Source organism: Idiotropiscis lumnitzeri, chromosome 12, assembly GCF_059441095.1.
Source record: "Idiotropiscis lumnitzeri isolate Australia: NSW breed Sydney's pygmy pipehorse chromosome 12, RoL_Ilum_1.0, whole genome shotgun sequence".
NCBI classification, from domain to species: Eukaryota; Metazoa; Chordata; class Actinopteri; order Syngnathiformes; family Syngnathidae; genus Idiotropiscis; species Idiotropiscis lumnitzeri.
The window spans coordinates 16,084,530-16,104,463 of record NC_142402.1 but is presented as its reverse complement, the minus strand read 5'-3'; the positions used below and the strand labels follow the sequence as shown (position 1 = coordinate 16,104,463).

At 38.8% G+C, this 19,934-nt stretch overlaps 2 protein-coding genes across 3 annotated transcripts in view; one reads left to right on the top strand and one right to left on the bottom strand.

Moving 5' to 3' along the window:
- ift22 (intraflagellar transport 22 homolog (Chlamydomonas)) overlaps positions 1 to 12,630 on the top strand; it is a 51,738-nt gene extending 39,108 nt beyond the window's left edge. The window contains exon 6 of one of the 2 annotated variants that reach the window (XM_088312125.1): positions 11,401 to 12,630. The gene's annotated coding sequence lies outside the window, so the exon portion shown is untranslated. Of the gene's footprint in view, positions 1 to 2,079; positions 2,261 to 11,400 lie in introns of those variants that run through there. The other variant, XM_088312126.1, reaches the window with a different exon arrangement.
- Positions 1,550 to 12,054, bottom strand: kiss1ra (KISS1 receptor a). Its single transcript, XM_088312121.1, has 5 exons — positions 11,390 to 12,054; positions 9,692 to 9,816; positions 3,772 to 3,907; positions 3,446 to 3,684; positions 1,550 to 3,019 (listed from the first exon to the last, which is right to left on the bottom strand). Exons 1-5 carry the CDS (start codon positions 11,682 to 11,684, stop codon positions 2,639 to 2,641), a joined length of 1,176 nt encoding a protein of 391 aa, XP_088168247.1. The 5' UTR covers positions 11,685 to 12,054; the 3' UTR covers positions 1,550 to 2,638.
- Positions 12,631 to 19,934: the final 7,304 nt, after the last annotated feature.

The following is a 19,934-nucleotide window of genomic DNA, read 5'->3' as shown; positions in this document are numbered from 1 at the left end:
TCACGGGACGCTCAAATAAAAAGCGTTGAAACGAGCAGGAAGATGAAAGTCAAGGAGACGTCGAGTAATTTCCCCACTGCCAAATAGGCCCCAAAAGATAACTGGGAGACTTTAAAGACACTTGTGTTATGTTGCTGGTCAAATTGACTTGAAAAACGGTTTTGTTATTTTATTTTTGTTTTGTTATTTTTAACAAAATGAATTAATTGTATTGACCTTTTTTTTTTAACTTTTCAACAATTAAAAAAAATATATGTGACTTTAATATTTTTTTTCTAACAATGTAATGTATTTTTTACCCCTCCTTTCGCATTGCTGGTTAGATTGACGGTCTTAAACAAAATATTTTTTTGTTTTTAATTCAATTTTGTTTGTTGGAATAATTTTTTTCCCCTTGTTCTCATTATGTATTTTCTAAATGAATGGGTTGATTAATCGGTAATCTGTATTTTTTATTAATTTATTTAAACTCCTGTCACGTTACGGCTCATACTGTATTTAAACCTTTAAAAAAACTTGTGAAATTATGTTATGTCGTTTTTAAAATTATTCTGTCGGTTTTATTTTTCTTTTAAAAATTGTGGGAAAAAATAATGATTAACTTTTAAGCTTACAAAAGAAAAATACTTTTATTGAATTTTATATATTTTTTTAAATTGTGATAATTGGATATTATTATACTTAATAATATTTCACATAGTCTGTCTGCCCAGTTGACAGAAAATCTGGAATTATTTAAAAAGTTAATATTGAAATCATTCGGCTAAACTCATTTTTCCCTTTTTTCTTTTTTCTTGAGTTTAGTGATGAAACATCCGGCGGGTTTCTCTGACTCGTGAACACTGTTGGTGTACAAAAGAAATGAGTCATTTAGCAACAGTGTAGCACAAAATGGAAAACACTCTTGTTTTGTCCCAACGGCTTTGCAGTGACTCCGACCTCCTACATGATGAATCCGTGCTCTTTGTTTATTTATGTATTTATTTCATTGTCCTTCCTTGCCCATAGCTTTTTTTTCCCCTAGCACAACCTTGAAACCCGGACGGCACATACAAGCGGTTAATTGTTGTTAGAATTCATTTCTTTGCCTCAGTTGCCCAAACATGCCGTGAGATCGATTCACTCTTGTTTGTTGTGTTCTCATAGCTCGAAAAACACAAATGAAAAAAAAAAAGCGCTGAAGTGCATTGTTGAACCTGCCGTGGTTTTTATTTGATTTAACTGACATGTTGGAAGTCACGGACAAAAAAAAAAAAAAAAATCACAGGTAATGGTTTAAACTTATACCTTTAAGAGGGAACTTTAATTACTCACATTTTTTTCTTAGTTGGGGCTTCTTTTTCTTTTTCATCTTCTTTTCACACCCCTTTTTTACTAACCATGGTCGGAAGTGGGTTTTCGTCAGTCCCTTTAATCGTTCTTAACCGCCGGCTCAAGTATCATGTATATAGAATTCAAATATTTGAGAGAGCGAGAGGCCATATACACGGACGCAATACGTGTGGCTGTGTGAAGAAGCAATTGAGAGTCAAAATTTGCAGAAATATATATATATATATATGATTAATGAGCTTTAAATAATATTTATGAATTATGAAACCTCCTAAAAAAATGTTTTAGGCTCTCGTCAGCCCAGAAGTCCAAAATTTGAATCACATTCCTTTTGCATGATCGCGCCATGCGTGAAACTGAAACGGTCCTTGACAGTTAAAAGGCGTCAAATGCATCTAACATAAAAGTAGAGTTCAAATACATGTGTGGCACAAAGGTGAATGAATATATTTGAACCACTGCACATATGACAGAAAGTCAACATACATACAACCACAGTAAAAGAAAAAAAAAAAAAACACATTGTTCAATAAATAGCTCTCAAAACAAAGCATTGCTGTCGTCGCAGAGGCAGAATTTTATGGAGCAAATGTATATCGTATATATCCTGTAGGTAGCCCCCTTGAGTGGTTAAGGGATGATGTTTCAATGCTCGGTGCACTTTTAAGTGAGTCATCATCTTTCTCTGCAATGTTCCCCTTTTGTGGGACTAATAAAAAGGATCTCATCTTCTTATCTATTTCAAAGATGCGTCATGGCTCCGGTTGGATGCGAACCCATCATTTTGGAGTGCTGTCCTGTCTGCCGCCAACCAGCATGCACTCACCTCACCCTGATACTGATTTTGTGTTGTTGTTTTTTCTCTTCTCGCTACTGTCTGCTATCGTGTCTATCTTAGCAAGTTATACAACACCGACCATCTTCCGAGCATCTCAAGGGATGAAATATCACTCAACACATCCTACAAAACAAGATAATCATTCAGGATCTAATGGAACTAAATTTTTAGAGACATTCCATAGTCGGACATATACTGACCTTGACCGGAAAGGGGTAAGATTGCGTAAATGAGTCAACAAGCTCGGTGTCAGTCTTTCAAAATCTCCTTAATGTCAATTGTGAAACACCGTTACATCGTAACGAGTTCTAGAAGTGCCAACTCTGCCTAGTTTGGCAGTGAAATAAACTGTGCAAATGATTCCAGTGTCTTTTGCATTCATAACAGTTTCATTTGGCTTTCAAAGCTGTTATCTCTCATTTGGAAAGAAGCCAGCTCTTCCATTAACGCTCCCCTTCTTGCACTCCCTCAATTTGCATCCTGGTTGTTGTTCCCTTCCTCGGCCGCCACAAATTTGATCTCGGCGTTGGCCGTCCTCGACGCCATGCTGCTGTCCCTGACTTTGTGCCTGTACAGGAACGGAAAGGTCTTCCGGAAGGACTTCTGGAAGCTGGCGCCCATGAAGCCGTAAACTATGGGGTTGACGGAGGAGTTGGCGTAAGACATGCAGTTTGCCCACGTCTTGATCTTGTACGTGGCGTAGGTCGCCCGGAAGTTGGGGTAGAAGGACTGAAAGAGGACAAAGATCTGGATGGGACCCCAGCACAGGGCAAAGAGCAGGACGATCACGACCACCATCTTGGAGACCTTGCTTCTGATGCTGATGGTTCTCTCAGAGAGGAGGTTGACCTGAACGGGATCACATTTTTGGAAAAGCTGCAGTCAAGGAAATGCTCACACAAAGGGGGTGTCCTTGGTTTAAGACTTTCCCCGCTCATGGTAGTTTCGAGGTTATAAATGGCACACGATGAAAAGAAATATACGGTGTCCGTTGGACAATAAGGCAAAGCTCATTATCATCAAATAAAAACAGGTTACATCGTCATGGTAACGGAAATACCCGCGTAAACTGACGAGTCGCCAACGTAGGAACGGAACTCCATCATCAACCGAGGACCCCTGTGCTGCATTCTAGACATTTTTAAACGTTACCATGGCGATACATATTCCAGAGACGAAACCAATTGCCTTGGTTCAACTTTTAGCCGATTACCAAGACTCGGATGACTGAGCGTTAAACGCAGACCTATCGTATCCCAGGAACCGAATCCATACCTGGTAGTTGTTGTCCCCCGGCTCCACGGTTGGTTGACCAACCCTCTTCACCATCATACTATAGCAGAAGGAAATGGTGAGGACCGGTAGCAGGTAGGCAGCGATAAACTGGTAGAGGATAAAGGCCCTCTCGTGAGTCTTGGAGGGGAACCTCTCCATGCAGTATTGCCTCGGACCATACCAGTACCCCTCCTCGATGCGCTGGTACATGAGGATCGGCGTGGACAGGATGAGAGAGCCTGAAAAACCACGGACAACGAAATGGTCTTGAGTTTCCAACGTTATACACGGAGTGTAACGCTTGAGGGTTTCGTGGCAAGACGAACCGATCCAAATGCAGATGCTGACAATCATGGCCACCCTCGGCGTGCGGTGGCGGAGGGATTTTAATGGGTAGACCGTGATGTAGCAGCGGTCGCCGCTCATGGCAGTCAGAGTTATGCAGGTGGCTTGGACGGTCACCTAAAAGACATACACATGCGAGGAAAACTGGATTTTCTTCGGTTTTGTACGAGAAGGTTTCTTGATTCTTGACTTTTGCAACTTAGCTGGCCCACAGACTGATAGAAAGGAAGACATTCGGGTGCACCAGGGGTGGGCAAACTTTTTGATTGGCGAGCCACAATGGGGTCTAAAATTTGACCGAGGGGCCGGACCAGGAGCAGATGGATGGAGTGTTTTGGTCACCTCACCTCATCAGAGAAAAAACCTAAATTTAATTTGAAATGAAATTGAACAAAAGCATTAAAATATCCGTCTTTGACACACTGAAGTATTTAGAAAATAAAACATTAACGAGGTTTATTCATTTAATTTTTTTCAAGTTCAGCGGGCCGGATTAAAACGTTTAACGGGCCACACATGGCCCCGGTCCATAGTTTGCCTTTCACCCAAAAAATACTCAAACTGTACTCATGATATTTAAAACAAATGCCAACTTTAACCTCCTTTTACGTACAGGTAGGATCATGTACAACATCTTCCATTGAAGATCTTTAGCGACGACTTGGTTCTCGTAGACGCTGATGCAATCCCTCAGCGAATCGTGTGCGTCCGTGTTCATGTTATGGTGTAAAAGCACTTTGAGTTAGGTTGGAAGAAGACATGTGCCAGACTGGTTCTTTTTAAGTTTCTTTTGAAAGTGCCGATACAATTTTCTACACTTGTGTGCTCGTTCCGAAACCAACCGTGAAACAAATTGCGGCTGAAATTTTTTTCTTCCCCCTCTGACTGCTGCCAGACAGTCTTTAATTTGAGTTTGTTATTTTTCCTCAGAGATAAATAACAGACATTTGCAGAACGTCATTGGGTTTCTCGGTGCTTCAAAGTTACACTCTGTCATCATCGTTTTCTTTTAAAGTTCAGGAGTCTATTGCTGGAATTTAGTTGCCGTTTTTTTTTTTTTTTTCAACTCCGCATTCATTTTTTTTTTTTTTTTTTTTACGTGCTGCCCCTTATTACTCCTGCCAACAAATGAAAGCCCGCCAAGGCCAACAATTTGGACCTGAACTGACATATTCCCCAAAAAAGTCAGAGTTGCAAGATCCCACATTTGACATTAGCAAATGACTCCACAAATGTGTTTGGGTACAAATGATGGCAATGAAAATAGCATCATGATAACCTCAAACCCCAAAATGTGACTTCCAACACAGGAACTAATTATATAATATGAAATTGTGTTAACCCATTCACTAACAGCCGAGTTTAAAAAATAAATTAAAATTTTTTTTTTTTTAAATTGGATCTTTGACGTCTTTAGCCGTCATTGGCAGTAAATGACTCAAGGAAGATTACCTCTACATGAGCTAGTCCGCTGGTGAAGCAGCATGAGGTTCATTGTTATTGTTGTACACTCCGTTTCAGTATGAGGCCGCTCAATATTTAATAGCCGTTGCTCGAAAGCAGTTCTTGACCTTCACCCTGCCTATCGATTGATGATCTTGACTGAAGAAACTGTGTGTGTGTGTGTGTTGTTGGGGGGGGGGGCTTATTACGTGCATCTTTTTTTTACCTCGGGCGTTGACATGGCTCACTTACAGAAACTGGCAGCTAAACTAAAGATCAACTTGATTGTTTAATTTCAGACTTGATACTGTAAGTGGGCAGACGGCCAATCTTTTTTGTATTTTATGATGTCATGGAAGGAATTTTGCTCTCCTTCTCATTCCACTACAGTATACCAGTGCTGCTGTGCATTAGAAGCCAAAGTCACAAATTCTCCTCATGAGATCTAATGTCGTCCCCGTAATGTCCCACTCCTCTCCTCTTATCTGAGACCACGGAGCCATCTGCGAGGCACATGCAAACGAATGAGAGTGGCAGAAAGGGGTCATGAAGAGTCAGGGATGAGAACACTGGCCCGCAAAACATCCCACCAAGAGAAAAGCACCTTGTTATCTCCGGTCTTGTCATATAATGGAATAAAAAAACGTAGTTACTTGTTGAAGTTGAATTTTCATGTAGCCATACTTTATTTTGCTATTTATATTTCTGAAAGCTTTTTCTTTGACTCCACTGCATTTCTTAAGCAAAATGTTTATTCCGATGCAGTACTACAAAATAAAAAATCGGAATAAATTGTTCATTGACAGAGCACTAAGGGGAAGTAAAAGTACTGAGTGTTAAAAAGGCAGATGTATTTATACAATATGTGTTTGACTTTTTTTTTTTTTTTTTTGCTAATTTTTATTTTGTTTTTTGTCAATCAAAAGACCAATCAGATCTCCTCTTTGGCACGTGCACCTTCATCATTCTTCTTATGCAGTATTTTTCTTTTCTAATATTAGCTGATGCGAACTGATGCTATTTTTAGAAGCAGCACTACTCCGTAGTTATTCTAACGCGTGTTTACCATATAAGTCACGTGCACATTTGTTGAAATCTGTCAACACCTCTGATATAGTTTCGGGGTAATTTGCCATAGTTATTTTCAGGTTGTTTAACGCTGTGGGGTAACGTGTGCTAGCTAACATGGCTCATTAGCCAAATAATGCGCAGCTTTTTAGCTTAACATTAATAAAACTAACCAGTCATCAATGTCAGATATTTAGAATTTTCAATATTCACCAAGGTGACTTTAACTTCTACCCAAGTTATTTTCTGTTAAAATACATTGACTCTTACTCAAGTGTTGCTTTCAGGTTATTCCACTGAACCCAAAAACCAAACTGGTGTTTTGAAAGAGAATACATATGTTTTGATCAACTACATTTTCTGTGAGACTTCATCGCTATTGCCAGTGGAATAAGTAAAAAAAAAAAAAAAAAAGGCTTTTAATGATTCATTGGGATTGATCACAAGTCTTTTGAAGTCTGCCTGCATTTGGCTAGATGGACATTCTACTTTATATAGTTAAATATGTAAGGTCATAAAGGGGTCACCAAAAGTCTTGAAACTGAAACGGAGTGCGTCTTGTTGGGTTCACACTAATGTGTCGCGATACCACCCAAAAAAAATTTAAAAAAATAAAATAAATAATAACGATAACAATAACGATATGCAACAAAATTCACACGCAAATTTCTACAAGAATCGCAATTGTTTACACTTTCAAAATTATCACTTGTACAACATTCCTAGGAAATCACAATATCCCATCACACTTTTTAGATTAGGCACGTGTCCTCCTCATGTGGTCGCTGGGGCCCACTTGGTGCCCATTGGCACCATATTGGTCACCTATACTCAATAGTTATTTATGTCATGTTATGTATTTTTTTTTATTCTTTCATAATCCACCATTATAAGATTTTTTTGTTGTTGTTTTTTTTAATCAGTGTTTTATTTTTTTTTCATTTCTATAATTTTCTTTATCCATGAAAGCACTGTTTTAAGACAGTAACCCTCCTGTTTTGTTCCGTGTGCTGACTACTATGCCTCCCATTTATTGCCTTCAAATTGACCAATTGACAAAAAAATGTAATAATTTCTGATGGACCTTTTTTGTCCCCTCTACCTTTTCAAAAATACTTTGTATTGGGTCGTTATATATGTATGGATGATTAAAGATGAGTGGGTCACATTCACTCACGTACATTGTTGCTTAGAACAGAATAAAAATGGTTAGAGTTTCAATTCCGTTCCTCGGCTGAATAAAATGCAATTAATTTTATGAAGGAGAAGCTTTTTCATTCTTAGGAGGAGAGATTATATTCAAGAAGTGTCTCCTCAGGCTCCGATAACACGGACAGCGCCTTCTGCAAAAATAAATATAAAAGAAATATTGCATGAAGAATGCATTAATTACCGCGCTGACGACTTGAGCTCAAATTGCACCAAAAAAAGCCCCCTTCTGCTCTTCGGGGACATTACAAAACATATAAAAGCTTAAAACTCTAAATGGATTATTAAAGCCAGAAGCCGCTTGGGGTCGGGACATGAAAATTGTTGTCTTCTCCTGATGCTTTTTGCAGGTAATTATCCATTTGAGCCACTTAACTGCTTCAGTGAGTCTGCCTGTTGGTTTTGGTTTTTTTTTTTTAGCTTTTTCTCCCACTCACTCACTCTCTAACTTTACCTCACCACACAAGACGGCATTGCTCAGCTGACGTCGTGCAACTTTTGAAGCCAGCCACGGGACGCTTCAAAATCCTCCATGCCCATAGGTGGCGCTAGAGAGCTAGCCTCCTCTCTAATTAGCGGTCCAGTTAGCGGGATGTTTTTAGCACGACAACAGTTAAAGCATTCCAGGACTCGTTCGTTTACGCCGCTGTACTTCGTCCGTCAAGCCTCTGAGCAGGTAAACTGTCGGAATCGTACTGAGCCACGGTCGATGTAATATAGTAGTACAAAATTTAATGCATACATTTTTTTCCCGGGTGAGGGAATTTCTGTTTGACAAAGGTCCGAATACTTAGACAGAGGTGGGAATAACTGACTGTATATGACAGTTAAGAATGCTTAGTCCTAAAGGAAAAAATATTAATAAAAAAATAAATCAATAAATAAATATTATAGCGCAATCTCCCCAGTTTTACTTTCTATTTTTATTTCTTCTTCCAATTTAGGTAGCGCGCAACCCTACTTAATTGGCGAGAGGTCAGCACCTGCTCTAACTCATCACACTGTGCTCATTTAAAACATGTTTTATTTGCTCGTCCATTTCAGCAAAAGTTACCACGGGGGGAAGCGGGTCAAGCCCTACGCCATATGGCCTCTTGCTAATGGCGCATTTTCTCAAGGAAATGGCTTGCGGTGAATGGTTGGTGGATCTCGGAATTGTAACGGTACGATTGTGACCTCCTCATCGACTCAGGAGGGCCATTCGCGCAGCAATGATGTGACGTCATCTTTCAGAGACGTCTCCGTTAAAGGAGGAGATTGAGGATCGTTGCCTCATAGCCTCAAAATATTTCTACCTCATTCCGCTTAGCCACTCTGGCGATATGAAATGATAATTTTACACTGCGCTTCGTGAGACGTCATTTTTTTCACTCGACTTCATGCTTGGTGCAAATGCGTGTCGCATCACAAATGCGTCAGTTTTGTCACCGGCTCATTTCTTTATTGTCACAACTCATACGCGTTCCATAAGGAGAGCATAAGAAAAAACACCGCTCCGGTTTCGTTCCTCATCACACCTCATAAATAAAATGCTACCAATTAAATGTTAATAGCAAAACTCAAAATCATTTTAACTGATTGTCACAATATCATTAAAAAATAACAAGGTGCTTGCAAAAAAAGATTCTCAATTATCCTGGTCATGGTGAGTCGCAAATGTTTAATAGGACTGTTTTTGTCTGTTGGAATTTTTTTTTTGACATTTTTTTTCCCCCCGTCTTTCGAAAACATCCCAGAATGACTCAGGTAATTATGCGTTATGCTTCATTTAATTGGAAACTGGATTTTTGGTCAACATTTTAGACCAACTGGAATTAATCATTTTTCTGTTCCGAGCGCACAAAAAAAAAAAAAAAAAAAAAAAAAGAGCCTGTGTTTGGGTGAGATTAGGAGTATGAATTGCAGTGCCCTCTATAAAAAGTAAAATGAAAATGAGTGAAATAATTTTTACTCTAATGCTTTAAAACAGAACGTGGACTTTGTGATGGATTCTGGGAATGCATAGTGTGCGCTGCTTGACTATCTTTTCAAAGCACATCGTTGAAAGGAGGCTTTTAGTCTTTACTGGACATGCTTTAAAAAAGCTTTGAGCGTCCACATAAAAGGCAGCGAGAACACATTCGTTATATTTGACCACAACTGTAAATCTTTGTTGTGTTTGTCGCCATTAGAGTCTTTTACCTGCTGCAGGAAGGCCACAAATTTGCACATGAAGTTGCCAAAAATCCAACCGGGCAGAGGGTAGAGGGTGGCCGTGAAGGGAACGCAACACACCAGGAAGATGATGTCAGTGGCGGCCAGGTTTGCTGCATGTAGGAGGGACACTTTGTTACTCAAATTTTCACAAGATGGAACAGCTGATAAGGTTTTTCCTTTTTTTTTTTTTTTTTTACGCAATCAAAAATCTGCATTGACAGCTGCAACTTATCATTCCGTTAGCAATTTGATTTCTTTATTTTTTTTTTGCGGCTTTCAGTATAATGTGAAATTTGGAATTGAAGTACCAAACACTATCTTCCAATCTTGTGATTTAATCACAATAGGAGCCTAGCACTAACGCAGACGGTGCTCTTCCCACTAATCTAATGTTTGCGGAATATTAAAATGTTCTCCACAAGGCCTATGGGGTAATGGTATTCCCACATTAAATTCATGTCACATATATTCTTTTGCACACACGGCTCCTGCAGGGGAGCCAGGAGGAATGCATGACACAATGTTGTCGTTTCTTGCTGCTCCGGTGAGATCGTGGGCAGAAAAGTGATGAGTGCAATTCAATACCGTGATTGCGTCTTACTTTGTGTTTATGTTTGCACGATATAATGGTATAAATATAGAAAATAGTGGTGATGACGGATTCAAATGTGGCTGTGGATATAATTGCAACACATACTTCTAGCGGAGCATACCTGGTGGCATCTGTGAAGCTCATGTTTATGGTGCTGTTACAGGAAACATTTTGTATTTTAAAGATAATTATATTAAAATATTAGAATAATATCCATGCACAGATTCAATAAATTAGAATAGAATTTATTGAAAAAGTGAAACTCCACCATCCAAGATTATAAGGCAGAGTGAAATGTTGCATGATTCAATATTTTTCTTTTTTTTTAAGATAATAAACTACCAAATCCATTGTCACTAGAAATCAGAATATTATAATGGAAGAAACTACCAAAATGATTTTTAATACAGGCTTTAGGTAGGAATTAGCCTTCTGAAATCTGTATAATGCTGTTCATATAATATATAATTGTACATCCTTATACTAATTACGTATATTTCACAAATAGAAATTTGCAAGAAAAAAAAAAAAATTCCGTTCCAAAAATGTAAAAAAAAAAAAAGCCATTTTTGTATGTATACATTTATTTATTTATTTATTTATGCATTTATTTATTTATTTATGCATTTATTGCATTTATTTGTATTGAAGAGAGTGAAGGAGCTTCTTTTCAACAAAAGTAGTGCTTTGCCAACATCCTGTGGCATCTTGGTGCCAAAAAAAAAAACTATGTTGATCCTAGTTGAGTAGCTTCATTTAGACCAAAGTCGTGCTTTGCCACCATCTTACGGCATCTTCGGGGTTCACTGTATTTTAACTCAAGTATCGTATTTCATTTAGGGGGATATTAAAAGCCTCAGGCCAAATAAACATCTGGTTGCCCTGCATTTCCATAATTAACCCTGGAAATACTTATTTCTCGTGTAACCTTGTGTGTTTCTTTTTAAACTCAGCGAGCAGTGAACATCAGACCCTGACTCAAATATTTACGCCCATCCACTGAGAGTTCATTTGATTCTGTGTCCTTGCTTGCCTGATCCTTCTATTTGTGTGGTGTGTGTGTGTGTGTGTGTGTTTTTGCTTTTGCTCACCTATGTAAAAGTTGGTGGCCGTCCTCATCTGCCTGTGCTTGGAGATGACGTAGATAACCAGAGAGTTGCCCACCAAGCCCACCAGCATGATGAGGGAGAAAAAAAGGGGCACCAGCCAGGCGTCGGTAAGAAAAGGGTGCTGCTCACCATCCTCCTCCTCGGTCACCTCCCACCGTTGCCGCTGCTCCCCCTCGCCGTAGTCGCGTCCCCCCCGCGAGAAGTTCGCCTCGGAGCTGTTCATCCACAAGCTGGGCTCCGTGGAGTTCCTCTCTGACGAAGAGGTGGGGTACATCATTAGGATGAAGAAGAAGGGGACAAGTAGAAATAAAATGGAAGGTAATCAAAAAAGTGCTGTGAGGAGGAGAGATGCCGAGAGAGGAACGGGACAGAAATCCCATTGAAGTTGCGGAGAGCTTGTTTCAATAGCACGGAGCGCATCTCATTCCATAGGAATCACTGCTTCTTCCGTCACCTCCTCGAGATCGCTCCGTTTGTGTAGCACGCCTCCTTAAAAGTTTGGATTTGATCAGAAGGCGGAGAGGCAAATCAGACATCATCCATAGGAGCGATGAAGTGGGAGCATCCTTCGTTGTACTGAGGCGAAGGCAATCCTGATGGTGGCTTTATAGTAGGAGCGGAGAAGGCACACACACACACACACGCACACACACAGTGAGCTTGCATGCATGTGCTGCAGGATTGAGGGATAACTAGCCAATGGCGGGGTCTCCTAGCAACGTTGTCCCTCATTCCATCTGCGTGCAACGATTCATACATACAAGACCACCTTTTGTTTCAAAAGGATAAAAGTCACACTGACTCAGTTTGCATGAAGACTACTCGAATGAATAATAATTAATACGGTTGTTGTTTTTGATATATTGCCTAATGAGCAAACAAGCTCTGAATGCAATATTTTATTTTGATTTTCAATTTTTCAAAGGTGGCACAGTACGGATGTATAGGGTTCGATTCCCGCGCTGGCCTTCCTGTGTGGAGTTTGCATTTTCTCCCAAGTGCCTGCGTGGGTTTTCTCCGGGTACTCCGGTTTTCCTCCCACATTCCAAAGACATGCATGGTAGGTTGATTGAACACTCTAAATTGCCCCCCAGTGTGATTGTGAGCATGTGTGGTTGTTTTGTGTGTGTGTGCGTGTGTTTGTTTTTAAGCATTGCGGGGACAATTGACCAGAATACACACAACACTGCAAGGACAATTTGAATTACGAGGACACGGCCCGTGTGTGTGTGTGTGTGAGGGGGGGTCTGTTTCTATGCATTGTGGGGACAATTGACCCTAATACACACAACACTGTGAGGACAATTTGAATTACGAGGAAACAGCCCATGTGTGTGTGTGCGTGTGTGCTCTGCGATTGTCTGACAACCAGGGAAAGTTCATTTTTTGCCCACAAGAGTTCTAACAATATTTGTTACATAAGATGACTTTTTGTTCCATTATTTCAGCAATTGTATGTGCGCGCGTGAACCGAGTGAGAAGTGGCTATGTCAAAAGTTTTGTCAAAAGATGGTGCATTTTTTTGTCCACGTTGAATGATACAATGCTTGACTTGTAATGAAAAGGCTCTTATCATTGGGAACGTTGGAGTGGCAACTCGCTACTGTAGAGCAGATAATTGAGGGTGAAGTGGAGCCTCTTGTTCTATCAGGTGGGAGTTCCCACAAGCAGCTACCAATAAGCCCTCGTGCATTTTTTTTTTTTACAGGTGGGAAGAGAAAATAGTTTGCGGCCTAAATTATGGAGCTTTGCATTTATGTAACATAAATGCACATCACTTTGATGAATTGTTTTGCAATTTATTTGTTTGGTGTGCGCAAAAAAGTCCGCCTTAACCAAGATAACTCTCGCTTTTGATGGACATCTGAGAGGTATTAATGTGTTATAACAACAATGCCATCATACTGAGAGGTGTTTCTAATATTTGGGGAGGAAAAGAGAGTTAAATCCTGTTGGGAATGTGAATATATTTTCATTCTTTTCTGAAAATGTTTTTTTTCTTGCAACTGGAAGGAATTTCTGAAAAGCAGAAATAAGTACTTGAGAAACAATCTCGCCTTTTGATGTATTCTCCTAATAATTTACATCATGTTCTTCTGAATATTACTTTTTTTATTTACGATGACATTATGACTTTTTTTAATTGGGAAAAAAAATATCTTATTCTCGTTTGATTAGAATATTTTTTATTTTATGAATTTAAACAGTACAATTGTCTTTCTTATATGGCAGCATTTTTTTGTGACTTTTAGTGTCCGAATATGATTTATTATTCAAAGAAAAAAACTTGATATAGTGCTTTCAAAGTTTTGACTTTTGTTTCTTTTCCTTCTTTTAGTATACTTTATTATTTTCTTTTGTTTTGTGCCATTGTCTAGAGAATACATTAGCATTCTGAGGTGAAGTGAACTCGAGGCTCCATCAGCATGACACTTAGGAAGCGACAGAGACGGAATTAGCAGTTGTATGTATACGGGAGTGGTGATATGGTAGCGGGGGTTAAAAAAAATCAAGTTAATGACAAGGAAAATGCATCGCACACTCATGACAGTTTGTCGGCGTGAAAGTGTCTTGACTTTTTCAAAGTGACTGTTTGGCCTTTGCGTACCAGGGAATGACAGCTGAATACAGATGCAGAGCTTCTGGTCAAAGCGTACTTTTCCAGAGCTTTTATAGCACAGAGGTGGAAGTAAATACATATTTATAAGCATCCAAGCACCACAACTGCAACTTCCTTTCAACAAACCATCTTAGTTTTGGTTTTAAAGACGACAGCAGTTTACTCGGAACGGCCATCAGAAGGGTTCGTTGGTATGAATGATCACAATTCATCATATCTGTCTTGAAAAACTCTGTGGCGTTAAATGTTAAGTTAGAGTCGAGTTTTTACAGAAGAGAACGCGAGGATTGACATCCATCAAGTGAGCAGAAATACTAAATCTCTCCAAATCAATCACAGCGTCCCAATGAATGTAAGTACATTTTTTTCTTGAGCATACTGACTATATCTGTCAATTATGAAAAAAAATATTTTCATTTAAGGTAAATGTATTAATAATGTGGTGTAGCAAATTATTCACCGTATATAAAATTCTCATCCACACCAATATTAGGTTTTCAATGACCTGGAGTGTATTTAAGATGAAGCCACTTTAGTGTGCCCAATTTTCATTTGAATGTTGAATGGCAATGTTCATTTTTTTTAATAAGCAGTCACACGCACTCAATGAAATGATGTCGTGAGGCAAATTTTAAATTGCTAAGTATGCCGTGCGTGTGTCACCACGAACATTTTCACATCCGAAATGAACAACAAGAATATATTCTAATACATTAATGTAATTTAAAATAAGAGTGAAAAATAAGTCATCTAGCAAGACAGTTTAGTCTTTATTTAGGTTGTTGTTTGGCTTTCGATAACTCTAAGTCCTATAAAAAGAGGGACCAGATAGCACGGCATAGCGGCATAGCAACGAAAAAGAGAAATGTAAGAGAGAATAAACAATGTTCAGCAAAATACAGGAGTTTAAATGTTCTTTTGTTGCCCTTAAGTATACTAGAAATTAACCAAAAAAAGAGCTAACTCTTTAGGGAGTCAATTTTACACTAAGTTAGTTAGCAAGTGCAGTTTTGAGCCGCCAATTCATGTCATTTGTGAGGAGAATATGTAAAGTTTTGTGGCTTTTTCAACGAGTTTGGGTACGACAGTGGCTAAACATCTTTGTACGTTTTATGCTAAGCTAATGTTGCTAGCCATAATGTCGTTAATTTGATCTGCCAACGGTGGCAAAATCGTCACTTTTACTGCTTGAATATGCTCAATTTTGTGGCTGTTTGGACCAAATTTTGAAACTGATTCTGAAACTTTCCCCAAAGATAATTTAATACAGAAAATAGCTACGGTAAGCTCCAATAAAGTTCGTTGTTTTCACAGAGGATAAAGAATATATGTCCATGAGTATTATCATATTGTCTGCTGTACCATTTGTGTTGAGATATCCTTTGCTTAAAGTGTTCTAACACCGCCACAAAGATGCTTTATGTTAGTCCATCTATGGCGTTTCTCATTATGTGTTAGCCTTGAGCTGACGGACTTTAAAGCGACGCTACAGCATGTGGTTGATTTAAATACAAAACATGTAATTCTCCTTGTTTTATATTCATTTTGACGGTAAACCTCTACGGGGGAAAGGCATTCGAGCCTTGTTTTTACACACCAGTCAGCGACTTTTCAATTTTGTCATAACAGCAGGTTCGAATCACTCTAATTAGGTGAATAAATCATCAGGAAGGGACAAAAAAAAAACCAACATAATGGATTGGTTTAAAGTCCATTTTCCCTACTTGCCTAGTGAAGAAAAGCGCCCTTGTTAATGAGCGATCTACATTCTTGAGGCAAAATGAATGATGAAGGGCGATCGAAACGCGGGCCGATGGAGATTCAAAGTCTCGCCTGTTTGTGGCGAACAATAGCGAGAACATCTGCAACCAGCATCTGCACTGAGCCACTGTGCTCAAAAAAGATCGATAAGCCCTCTCTTGCCTGCTGATGCACAACACCAGCGCTCAGTTGGTACATTCGATAGGCAACGGTGTGCAAACTGAGTTAAGCACATGATTGTGGGGGATTTGTAAAGATCACACAAAGGTTTGTTTCACGCAATATTGATGAAGCGGTTTGTTCTTGCAGTAGAAGATGTTACTGGGAGGTTCCTGCATATTTTGTGGTTTGACGTCAATCAAGAATGGCGCTGTTATTGTACCGTCATTGGCCACAAAACTATATAGAGCAGGTGTGGGCAAACTACGGCCCGGGGGCCACATGCGGCCCGTTGAACGTTTTAATCCGGCCCGCCAAACTTGAAAAAAATTAAATGAATAAACCTTGTTAATGTTTTATTTGATAAATACTGTGTTTTTTTTTAAAGACATATATTGTTGGAATGCTTTTGTTCACTTTCATTTCAAATTAAAAGTATTTTTTTTCTCCGATGAGGCGAGGTTACCAAAACACTCCATCCATCTGCTCCTGGTCCGGCCCCTGTGTCAAATTTTAGAACCCCGCCAATCAAAAAGTTTGCCCACCGCTGCTATAAATGGACTATCAAAACGAGTATATATGTTGCAGTGTGTTTTTTTTTTTTAACTTGAACAGAAACATGACAGCTTTTTTATACTTTTCTTCCAACTAATTTCATTTCAACACCACATCACAGTTATCGATGAACTGACGTTGACATATATGATAAATGATGTTTGACGTTTATACATCCACACAAACCTTTAACATCCGAGCCTTTATCTACCTGAAACGTTATGCAATATCCCGGTAAGTGCAGCAGAAAATAACATGGCGGTGGCATGCGTGGAAACACTTGTTTAATGGGGCTTGATGAAGTCAAATCGAAACATTGGGTTGCCCTCCCTCGCCTGTGTTGTTAGCCGTAAGCAGGTTATGGCGCCGCCACAAGAGAGGACATTCTATTTATGCTGTGTTCCTTTGTTAATGGAAATGTTTGAATGCTTTGTGTTCATGCGCAGAGGCATGCGTCACTCACTTGGACTCTCACATGTTTTATAACAGCATTTTTTTTTTTTTTGTGCTTTAAATGTGTAAGAATTGTTTTAGTGTTTATAATTTACAGGAGAGCGATGAACCATGTCAAATTTCTCATTTTTTTTATACTTGGTATGAAGAAAGCCAAGTTGCTCAGAATCAATTTTATACGTTTCACACATTGTTCCGACAATGTCGACTTGGTTAAGGTATCCCAAAGTTCGGTTAAATATTTTTTTTTCTTAAGTTAAATACTCTGCTTTTATCACTTATTTTTTACATAATTACCTCTGTGAATATGTTTAATGAACATTATAACCTTTTGAAATAAGTCATTTAGTGTAACATACTAGTACATGTGATCAGAAAATAATGTCTGTGTATTTAGACTTGGTGAAGCAGCATGTGGCTCAATGCCCAAGGGTATTTTTATACACCCTGTTCTGAGTAACTCTAAACAATTGCTTGATCACGAGGCAGCTCCCGTTGAATTAATATACGTGGGACAACAATTGCAGTCTTAGCCCGAAGAACTCATACTCTGCATTGTGTGCATCTACTCCATACAACTTTTCTCTTCTCTCACATAGAAGACAGCTCTTGGTGTTTATTACATTAAATATGAATTTGATTGATAGTAAAAACAGGTTGGCTCAAGGACAAGACCACTCTTGAGTATTTTACGAGTTCTGACTTGGGGCTCCTCATAATTAACAAACATTACAATGACCTCTGTGGTTTTGCATGACAAGGTCATCTTGCTTTTGTTTCCATGGAAATGTTTCCCGCTAGCGACCAGAGTATGCGGATGCATACGAACCGGTTAGTAACGTACGAATGAAATGACAAACGCCTCGCTTTTAAACATACTAGCAGGCTCTGATATGATAAATGTGGCTTGATCAAGTGCGTGTCCGTCGCCAGTGATCCTAATTGGCTAGGACAAGACGAACGGTTATCTACTTTAATTAGTGTCTGTCAGACATGTTAATCAGCTGAGAGAGACAGCGTTTGTTTTCAGTACGTTTGAGTATTACTACTTGTTGCATAAGCAACTTAACAGTCTCTCGTAGAATGTGACTGAATTCTAATTATATGAATGACAGCTGGATTTGATTGATTAAAAACTAGTGCTTGATATTGAAGATTGAGATTAATTTTGGAGTCCCTATTCATGTCTGCAGGCGACCAACCTCTTGAGGATTAAGTTGTCTTGCCGGATTTATTAATAGCAGGGGGTGCTCATGTGTAATGTATTCATGATTTAATATATGTAGCAAGAAAATTGGAAACAGGCTAACTTCTAAAAATTGCATGTGATGAAAATTAGCATGACAAGCTAATTAGCTTGTATAAATTATGCATCTCGTACAGTTCCAAAGAACTCAAGTATTTACCAACTAACCAAAAACCTAGAAATGTATTTTATTTGAAATATTTGCTCTTATATCACTGCGTCTGATAACAAATTAGTCAACAAGAGCTGTATCTCGCTAACTAGCAACTCAGATTTGAAAATGTCATCCATACTTACACAATAATTTCCCCCCAAGCGAAGTAAATTTATTCGTTTGAAAATAAATAGACCTTATGATGCCATTGTTTGTCATTTTATAGTGATGCTTGCATAAAAATCTGCGCTGTATCACTGCTTCCGCAAGCAAAATAGCAAATCATGTCATAGCTGACTAATTAGTGCTTAGTATTTATTATCTTAATGACAAATTTTCAACTGTCTTACATGTTTGTGAAGAACTAGACCTGCGTTTGTTTGCAATATTGGTTTACAAATACGCTAATGGGAGTGCTAGCTTTGCTACGTCACTTAGTCAGCTCCTGAGTATATGAACATCCATGTTTACAGAAGAATTTGACAATAATTTTATGAAATGTTTGAATTTGCTCGGAAATAATCTTTCCCAAAATAAATTTGATTGTCATTTCAAAGCAACATAGGTGTAAAAACTCTCTCTCTTATGTGAGCGCTAGCTGCATTACATTGCTACTTCTGCTAGCAAAAAATACTTTTTTTTTTAGGCTAAGACTTGCATGTTTGGCTAATTAGCTCATAGTAGTTGAGTTTTCATGTATATCCACAAAGTAAGTTACAGTATTTAAAACTGAAAAAAAACAAACAAACAAAAAAACGATTAACTAAAAGAAAAAGGAAACTTGACCATCACCAAAGACTGAAAGCTTTGCTGGCATTAAACATTAAAATAAATTTGGAAAAACACAGGGTTATGTTCGGCTAAGATGTTCTAAATGTCATCTTAAGACATCGTCTAAAATAAGGCCATTACCTTAGTATTCATTGGAAGGTCCTTGTAAAATCCATCTCAATTGACGCTTCATGCTTGGTCTTGAACGTTTCAATAATGTGGTGACTTTGATATGATGTAACTCGTGATATTACAGTATTTGATTAAATTAATATAATGCTTATTAACCACCATGGAGGTAATAGAAGCTGTAGTGTGAATCCCTGCCGAGTCACGATTCATCATTTGCAAACTCTCTGACTCACATTTTTTGTGGATTCAAATTCATGACGAGTCTCTGAAAAAAATCCCTCATGCCTGCTCTATCTAAGGAACCATGTTTGCGGAGCAGTTGGCCACTGGATGTTGCCTGCCTGCAATGGCGGTTCTGGCAAGCGTTCCCTGGGGTGGTAGGAGGTTCAGTAGGGGGGGTCAGAGGTTATCCCATTCCTATATACACGCGCACACACCCCCCCCCCACACACACACACACATATTTTCTGCATTCCATCGATTGGCAGGTTTTATGCGTTTCACAAGGTAAGGACTGTTGGATACAGCCCTTATAGAGACGAGATACACCCAATATGTAAACACTATAAGGAACATTTATGATAAAGTATTAAATTTAGCATCAATAGATTTATTGGGGTGGAAGGTGGGGTGGCAAAACTGTGTGTGGGGGTGGCAGCTGACTGACCTTGCCACC

What these genes read in the sequence shown, in the direction of transcription:
- kiss1ra (XM_088312121.1), bottom strand. Translation starts at nt 11,684, where the DNA reads ATGATGTACCCCACCTCTTCGTCAGAGAGGAACTCCACGGAGCCCAGC. An exon ending in GGCCACCAACTTTTACATAG is followed by an intron (nt 9,817 to 11,389) that starts GTGAGCAAAAGC and finishes TCCTACATGCAG; the next exon opens with CAAACCTGGCCGCCACTGAC. An exon ending in CGGGGGACAACAACTACCAG is followed by an intron (nt 3,020 to 3,445) that starts GTATGGATTCGG and finishes GATCCCGTTCAG; the next exon opens with GTCAACCTCCTCTCTGAGAG.